Source organism: Hylobates moloch, unplaced genomic scaffold, assembly GCF_009828535.3.
Source record: "Hylobates moloch isolate HMO894 unplaced genomic scaffold, HMol_V3 SCAFFOLD_1076, whole genome shotgun sequence".
NCBI classification, from domain to species: Eukaryota; Metazoa; Chordata; class Mammalia; order Primates; family Hylobatidae; genus Hylobates; species Hylobates moloch.
In genome coordinates, this window is record NW_026653351.1 from 1 (window position 1) to 8,787 (window position 8,787).

An 8,787-nucleotide genomic window follows, 5' to 3' on the forward strand; every position below is an offset into this window, starting at 1 on the left:
GTGCCTGTAATCCCAGCCACTCAGGAGGCTGAGGCAGGACAATCACTTGAACTCGGGAGGCAGAGGTTGCAGTGAGCCGATATTGTGCCACTGCACTCCAGCCTGGGCAACAGAGCGAGACTCCATCTCAAGAAAAGAAAAAAAAAGATTTAATTGGCTCACAGTTCTGCAGGTGTTACAGGAAGCATAGCACCCACATCACTCAGCTTCTGGGGAGGCCTCAGAGAGCTGTTACTCATGGCAGCAGGTGAAGAGGGGGCAGGCGAGTCACATAGAGCAGGAGCAGGCGAGAGAGAGGCCAGAGGGGCCACACGCTTCTAAATGACCAGATCTCGCGGGAACCCACTATCACAAAGACAGCTCTGAGCCGTGAGGGATCTGCCTCGTGATCCACACACCTTCTGCCAGGCCCCACCTCTAGCACCGGTGATCACAATTCAACATGAGATTTGGGTGGGGACAGATATCCAAACTGTGTGGGCAGAGGTGATGCTCCTCTACTTGTTGAACTCTTGAACACCAGTGAAGAGAACGCTGGTGTGTTAGTCTGCCAGGCTGCTGTTACAGAATACCATGAACTGGGCCACTTAAGCAATGGAAATAGATTTTCTCACAGTGCTGGAGGCTAAAAGTCCAAGATCCAGGTGCCAGCAGGTTTGGTGTCTCCTGAGTCCTCGCCCCTGTGCTTGCAGACAGCCACCTTCTCACTGCGTCCTCACAGGGCCTTTTTCTTTGAGCCAGTGTAGAGAGCTCTGTTCTTTCTTCCTCTTTTTATAAGCACACCAGTCCTATTTAATTAGGGTCCCACCCTATGGCCTCATTTAATCGTTTGTTGTTTTGTTTTGTTTTGTTTTGTTTTTGAGACAAAGTCTCACTGTGTTGCCCAGGTTAGTCTCAAACCCCTGGTCACAAGTGATCTTCCCACATCGGCCTCCCAAAGTGCTCAGATTACAGGTGTGAGCCATTGCGCCCAGTCTCATTTAACCTTAATTACTAATTTAAAGGTGCCATCATGGCCAGACGTGGTGGCTCACACCTGTAATCCCAGCACTTTTGGAGGCCGAGGTGGGTGGATCACTTGCAGTCAGGGGTTCGAGACCAGCCTGGCCAACATGGTGTAACCCCTGTCTCTACTAAAAATACAAAAATTAGCTGGGTGTGGTGGCACATGCCTGTAATCCCAGCTACTCAGGAGGCTGAGGCAGGAGAATCACTTGAACCTGGGAGGTGGAGGTTGCAGTGAGCCGAGATCTTGCCACTGCACTCCAGCCTGGGTGACAGAGCGAGACTGTCTCAAAAAAAAAAAAAAGTGCCATCACCAAAGACTGTCACACTGGGGGTTAGGGCTTCAACCTACAGATTTGGAGGAAACACTATTTAGTCCACAATAACTGGAGAAGTTGAATTTAGAAGATTGGGGGTTGGGGCCAGGCACAGTGACTCATGCCTGTAATCCAGCACTTTGGGAGACCAAGCTGGGAGGATCACTTGAGGTCAGGAGTTCAAGACCAGACTGGGCAATGTAGCGAGACTCCATCTCTACAGAAAATAAAAAATTTAGCCAGGTGTAGCGGTGTGTGCCTGTATTCCCAGCTACTCGGAGGCTGAGGCAGGAGAATCGCTTGAGTGCATGGGTTGTCGGTTACAGTAGGCTATGATTGTGCCACTGTACTCCAGACAGGGAAACAGAGCAAGACCCTGTCTCAGCAACAACAAAAAAACAGGGAGATAGGGGGTCAGGTGCTGACTTCACCTTAACTTCACTGTGTGCTTTTACAGCAAGCCTGTTACCCTCTGTGAGCCTCACCTTCTCTATGTGTAACAGCTGGCCAATTTTATGGGATTGTCAAGAAGCTGAAATGAGACCCTGGCTGGAGGATATTTGATGGACTATCAATTCCCACACAATTATAATGACTCAGTTATTTATCCTACCCATGGGTCACCTGCAAGTTTACAGTGTGATTTAAAATGATTCTATCATTCCACCGACATGCAGTGAATTTTGTTGTCGTTATTACTCCAGGGATACCTAAAGGGGAAGTTTGTTTATAATTCGTACCCACTCCTTGGAGAAAGGATTCAAGGCAGCCAGTGATGAAAACACCCATGCTTGCAAGTGAAGGTTCTGCCTGTCACTTCTCGCAGAGGCTGCAGAAAAGGCCCAGGAGGCTGTTGATGACATGAACGACCACCAGGAGAAGCTGGAGCAGGCTGATGCACAGAAGGGCGGAGAACAGGGACACGTGCCAGACAACAGCTGCAGAGGGCTCCAGGCAGACGGAGTTCCAGAGCGAACGGTCATACAGATAATTCCTATCCCAAAAAATAAGAAGACCAGGGGTCGGGCGATAAGTAAGGAAAGCCAAACAGGCAACCCCAGCAGAAAACTGGGGTCTCCCCTGACTCGGTCATGGGACTGGGCTCGTGAGGGTGACCATTACTGCTCCATTTGCAATTTTCTGAGTATCAGAGGAGCAAGATGCTAGGATGTGTGACCCAAAGGAGCTTGTAGTTCATCAGTGTGTCTTTTTGTCTCTCTCTCTCTGTCTGAAAGGACCAAGCCCAGGCCTCTACCCATTTACCTACTGTGCAGGTCTTTGAATGGGTAACCATATTTCCAAGCTTGTGTCTGATTGAAGGACGAAACATCAAACATGCAAAAAGGACCATCTTTCAGAGCAACTCCAGAAGTGACAAAGCAAATCAGGGCTCCAAGTAAAGCCAGGCCACTTGACAACAGAGCAGTAAGCACCTGCGGAGGGAGGGCGAGACGGTGAGCTAAGATGGGGTCGCGGCTGGGGAGCCTGTGGGGCGGTCTGCACAGGTCTGACTTCTCTGGTCTCAGGTGTTCTTCCGTCCTGTCACGGGAGAATTCTGTCCATGGCACCCCCTTTGAAGCATAACTCAAGGTGGGGAGGCCAGTGAGGGGGTTCCAGGAGAGAAAGGAACAAGAAGCAGAATCGCAGGCCCCAGATCTCCCGGACTCCGTGAGTTCGCCTGAGCTGCTCAGCAGCTTGGCATCACAAACCTTTTGCAGATTACAGCCATTCAGCCTCTGAGCTAAAGAGGCAGGTTATCACAGGCCCACCTCTGACTCTTCTAAGGAAAAGCTGCATTTTCAAAAGTTCCAGGTTCCCAACTCTGATTCTTCTCTATTTCAAATCAAGGATAAAAAAAAGGAAGGGAGGGAAGGAAGGAAAGAAAGGAGGAGGAAAGAAGGGAAGGAGAAAGTGGGAAGGAGGGAAAGAAGGGAGAGAAACAGCAAGAGAGAAGCTGCAGCCAAACTATGAAATGACTCCACTTCTGTCGCTGCGTTTCTCCAGCCAAGAGCTTTCTTGGCCGTCAGTCTGTGCTCTCACTGCCCTCCCAGAAAATAACTGGGTTTCCTTCTTTCACAGGTTTCTAGCCTGCTTCTATATTGGCTTCTTTCTTGTTCCTTCCTTCCTTCCCTTCCTTCCTTCTTTCTCTCTCTTTCTCTCTTTCTCTCTTTCTTTCTTTTTGAGAGAGTCTTGCTCTGTCGCCCAGGCTGGAGTGCAGTGGCACAATCTCAGCTCACTGCAACCTCCGCCTCTGAGTTCAAGCAATTCTCCTGCCTCAGCCTCCCAAGTAGCTGGGACTACAAGCGTGCGCCACCACGCCCAGCTAATTTTTGTATTTTTAGTAGAAATGGGGTTTCACTGTGTTGGTCAGGCTGGTCTCAATCTCCTGACCTTGTGATCCACCTGCTTCAGCCTCCCAAAGTGCTGGGATTACAGGCGTGAGCCACCGTGCCCGGCTCATATTGGATTCTTTCTTAGGGTTCTAGATTTTTTTCTCCCTCCCCAACTCCAAACCAGCTTGACCTCAGTGGGAAAATGACTCCATGACTCTGCAGAAAAATGCTATGTAGGTGTTATTCACATTTTTAAAATCAGCATTTTGGGGGGAGGGATCAGAGAAAGGTGCATAGTAAGTTTTGACTCTGAGTTAAAAGATTCAAGATTAATTAGTAAGCTAGGGCAGTGGTTCCCAAAATGGGGTCCCTGCCCAGCTGCATCACATCACCTGAGAACCTGTTAGAAATGCAAAACCTCCCCCCCATCCTGAATCAGAAACTCTTGGGAGGGAGCCCAGCAATCCGTGTCCCGGCAAAAGCCCTCCAGGTGATTCTGATGCACCTTAACTACGTGCCTCGGGGAAAACCAGACGGGACTGAGAACAGACAGTGAATGAAATGTGCAAGTGTTTATTTATTTATCTATTTACTTGTTTATTTATTTTGAAACAGAGTCTCACTGTCACCCAGGCTGGAGTGCAGTGGCGCCATCTCGGCTCACTGCAACCTCCACCTCCTGGATTCAAGATTTTCCCGCCTCAGCCTCCTGAGTTGCTGGGATTACAGGTATGTGCCACCACGCCCAGCTAATTTTTGTATTTTTGGTAGAGACGGGGTTTCACCATGTTGGCCAGGCTGGTCTCAAACTCCTGACTTCAGGTGATCTACCCATCTCGGCCTCCCAAAGTGCTGGGATGACAGGTGTGAGCCACCGCGCCCGGCCTATATTTAATTCTTTAACATGTAACTGAGTCTGTGGGCTTCCCAACATGTGGGCTACAGATATCAGAGCACGCTGTTACTGTAAGGCCACAGATTCATGTCTGAGAATGAGTGTGTGTGTGTGTGTGTGTGTGTGTGTGTGTTTGTTACACACACAAATACTGAGATCTTTCAGGTTTATACAGTTGCTGCTGTAATTAATAAGGTACAAATTTATTCTGGGCCTCAGTTTATCTGTAAAATGGAGGGGTTAGATTAGAATCTAGTGATTAGATGATCTCTGGAAAACTTTCCTGTTCTAAGAAAATATTAGTTAAAATAACTAGGAAAATTTCCATCAATGACACATGATGACAGTGTCATAACTCGTTCCATATTGTCCAGCGCACTAAGAGGATAACAGTTCCTCACACTGGTACAGACGTCTGGGCTTCACTAAGCACTTCTCCCTTGACTTAAGCAGCTCCCATTTTACAGATGAAAGCCTGAAACTGGAAAGATGAAGCAATTTGCCCAAGAACTTAGCGTTACTGAGGGTCACAGTGAGGACCTGACTTCAGGCCCCAAGACCAAAATTGCCTCTTTACCACCCTAACTCTAGAGTAATAGAGGTGGAGACATTCTCAGTGTTAGAAGAGTGGAATCTGGTGCTTACGCTTCGACAGAGCCCACTCTTACTGAAGCAGCCGTATCTCCAGCCCATCGAGAAGATGAGGATAGCTGCAGTGAGTACCTGCAGGAGAGAGAAGAATGTGAGATGGGGAAACTCACTTTGCCAGCTGTTTCTAGGTGCTGCCCACAGCTGTTGAAATAAGGTGGCTGGCACCTCACATGAACTCAATTGTCCGTTGACTCTGACTCTGGGGACCCACACTTGTATGACTAGCCTGATCTAACGCTGTGGATGTTAACTTTCACACCCGACCTGCCTGGTCCCAAGCTAGTCTTCCTGTCTCTTAGAGCTTCTACAGACCCAAGACTAGCTTGTCAGAATAAACTTTTCTGCAAGGAATCAGAGCACTCTTCCCATGCCACCTTCCTGCTCCCCCCTGGGGTCTCTTTAAGCGTTCACATTCAGGGAACCCCAGACACTTACCATGAGGCCTCCTCCCCAGAGCCCAGTTCCCAGCATGGCATGCCTGCCAATGAGGCCTCTCAACAGGTAGGTCACATCCCAGTTAGGAAAGAGGAGTGCCATGTTGGCCCCAGCAGCAAACAGGGCTGCAGTCCCAAGGCTCAGTCCCAGGATACGGGAGCAAGTCCGTGAGCTTGCCGGCGTGCAGGGAGAGGACAGCATCCTGGAACAGATAGAAAGGGGTCGAGGCAGCTCTGCTGTGGGGGGATGGGGAAGGGAACTCCAACAGCATATCATGGGTGGGGGAAACAGGCTACAGAAACCGCCACCTTCCAGGGTCAGACCAATGAGAGCCAACCAACCTGCTTAAAAACTCTGCTCCTTCTGAATCTTCCCCAGTCACTAGGATTTAATTGTTTCCTTTTCTGCCAGCCCCTGTTCACACATACAGAGTTTGCATTCCATCATATTTTGTTTATGCCTCTATTACAGCCAGTGATTATTTCTATCTGACAAAAAGAAATGTTTAAAGATGTCTTCATGACGTCCATTTTCTCCACTTCTATTCAACGTTGTACTGGTCCTAGCCAGTGCAATACGAAAATAAAAGGAAACAAAAGCCATACAGATAGGAAAGAAAGAAGTAATATTGTCGGCCGGGCATGGTGGCTCACGCCTGTAATCCCAGCACTTTGGGAGGCTGAGGCGGGCAGATCACGAGGTCAGGAGTTCAAGACAGCCTGGCCAACATGGTGAAACCCTGTCTCTACTAAAAATACAAAAATTAGCTGGGCCCGGTGGTGGGCGCCTGTAATCCCAGCTACTGGGGAGACTGAGGCAGGAGAATTGCTTAAACCCGGGAGGCAGAGGTTGCAGTGAGCTGAGATCATGCCACTGCACTCCAGCCTGGGTGACAGAGCAAGACTCCATCTTAAAAAAAAAAAAAGTAACATTGTTATTATTCACAGATAATGTGATCACATTATGTAGAAAAGCCTAAAGATTACTAGAATTAACAGGTGAGTTTAGCAAGGTCATAGAATAAAAGATTAATATACAAAAATTCTATTGCATTTCTATATACAAGCAATGACGAATTGAGGATTGAAATTAAAATATATCATTTACAATAGCATAAAAATATAATACATATGGACGAATTTAACAAAATATTTGCAAGACCTATATAGTAAGAATTGCAAAGCATTGCTGAGAAAATTAATGGAGACCTAAATAAATGGAGACATATACCATGTTCCTGAACCAGAAGACTCAAAATAGTTAACATGTTCTCCCTAAATTGATGCAGATTTAAAGCAGTATCAGTCAAAATCCTAGCAGAGTTCTGTTATAGAAATTGACAAACTGAATCTAAATGTATATGGAAATGCAAAGCAATTGTGAAGATTAGCCAAAGCAATTCTGAAAAACAAACAAAGCTGGAGAACTTACACCATGTGATTTCAAGACTTACAAAGCTACAGTAATTGAAGACACTGAAGCCACGCATAAGGAAACACATATGGACTACTGGAACAGGCTGGAGCTCAGAAACAGACCCGGTCCAGGATAAATGATTTTTTTTTTTTCTTAAGACGGAGTCTCGCTCTGTCGCTCAGGCTGGAGTGCAGTGGCGCAATCTCAGCACCCTGCAAGCTCTGCCTCCTGGGTTCCAGCGATTCTCCTGCCTCAGTCTCCCAAGTAGCTGGGATTACAGGCGCCCACCACCACACTCAGCTAATTTTTTGTATTTTTAGTAGAGATGGGGTTTCACCGTGTTAGCCAGGACGGTCGTGATCTGACCTCCTGATCCACCCGCCTCGGGCTCCCAAAGTGCTGGGATTACAGGCGTGAACCACCGCACCCGGCCGATAAATGATTTTTTAAGAAGATGACAATTCAGCGGGAAAAAGTCTCTTCCACAAATGGTGCTGGAACAATGCATATGCAAAACAAAACTGCCTTCACTATTATTCACTATTACTTCATAACATATTCAAAAATTCACTTGAAATGAAGCATGGGTCTAAAAGCTTTATAAAATTTCTAGAATAAAACAAAGGAGAAAAGCACTGGGACCTTGGGTTAGATAAAGGTTTCTTACTAAAATGCAAAAAGTACAGTCCACAAAACATGATTAATCAGACTGCTTAAAAATTTAAATGTCGGCTGGGTGCTTGCCTATAATCCCAGCTACTCGGAGGCTGAGGCAGGAAAATCGCTTGAACCCAGGAGGCAGAGGCTGCAGTGAGCTGAGATCGCACCACTGCACTCCAGCCTGGGCGATAAGAGCAAGCGACTCCATCTAAAAAAAAAAAAAAAAAGCATGCTAAAAGAAATAAGCCAGACACTAAAGAACAAATATTGTATGAGTCCACTTATATGAAATATGCAAAATAACAACTTTATGGAGAAAGAAAGTAGACTGAAGGTTATCAGGGACTGTGGGGAGGAGAGAATGGGGAGTTACTGTTTAATGGTTACAGAGGTTTTCGGGTTTTGTTTTGTTTTGTTTTGTTTTGTTTTGTTTGAGACAGAGTCTTGCTCTGTCAGCCAGGCTGGAGTGCAGTGGCGTGATCTCAGCTCACTGCAACCTCTGCCTCCCAGGCTCAAGCAATTCTCCTGCCTCAGCCTCCCAAGTAGCTGGGACTACAGGCATGTGCCACCACGCCTGGCTAATTTTTGTATTTTTAGTAGAGACGGGGTTTCACCATGTTGACCAGGCTGGTCTTGAACTCCTGACCTCAGGTGATCCGCCCGCCTCGGCCTCCCAAAGTGCTGGGATGACAGGCATGAGCCACCGCGCACGGCAGTTTTGGGGTTTTTCTTTTAGAGATGCAGTCTCACTATGTTACCCCGGCCGGTCTTCAACTCCTGGGCTCAAATGATCCTCTAGCCTGAGCCTCCGGAGTAGCTATGACCAGATCTGGGCCACTGCGCATGGTTTAATGGTTACAGACTTTCTGTTTGGGGTGAAGAAAAGTTTTGGAAATAGATAACGGTAATGGTTGCACATCATTGCAAATGTAATTAATGTCATTGAATTGTACACTTTAAAATGGTTAAAACGACAAATCTGATGTTACATACTTTACCACAATAAAAAATCAGTTAAAAAATTTGCAATTACCCAAATACTTATCAGTAATCAATAGGTGAATCAAGACAAATT

At 47.0% G+C, this 8,787-nt stretch overlaps 1 protein-coding gene and 1 long non-coding RNA gene across 4 annotated transcripts; one reads left to right on the plus strand and one right to left on the minus strand.

The window, feature by feature from the left end:
* Window positions 1-2,032: 2,032 nt before the first annotated feature.
* Window positions 2,033-6,043, minus strand: LOC131382677 (transmembrane 4 L6 family member 19). 3 transcript variants are annotated; one of them, XM_058435126.1, is made up of 5 exons: window positions 5,978-6,043; window positions 5,637-5,838; window positions 5,196-5,273; window positions 2,586-2,755; window positions 2,136-2,316 (listed from the first exon to the last, which is right to left on the minus strand). In XM_058435126.1, the coding sequence occupies exons 2-5, from the start codon at window positions 5,835-5,837 to the stop codon at window positions 2,136-2,138; spliced, it is 630 nt and encodes a 209-aa protein (XP_058291109.1). In that variant the 5' UTR covers window position 5,838; window positions 5,978-6,043. The 3 variants fall into 3 exon arrangements, with proteins under 3 accessions (XP_058291110.1, XP_058291109.1, XP_058291108.1); XM_058435127.1 differs by having other exon boundaries at window positions 2,033-2,316; window positions 2,590-2,755; window positions 5,637-6,020; XM_058435125.1 differs by having other exon boundaries at window positions 5,637-6,020.
* On the plus strand, window positions 2,288-5,552 carry LOC116464596 (uncharacterized). Its single transcript, XR_004246955.2, has 4 exons — window positions 2,288-2,355; window positions 2,558-2,747; window positions 4,271-4,384; window positions 5,018-5,552. It is a non-coding gene; the product is annotated as an uncharacterized LOC116464596 (long non-coding RNA).
* Window positions 6,044-8,787: the final 2,744 nt, after the last annotated feature.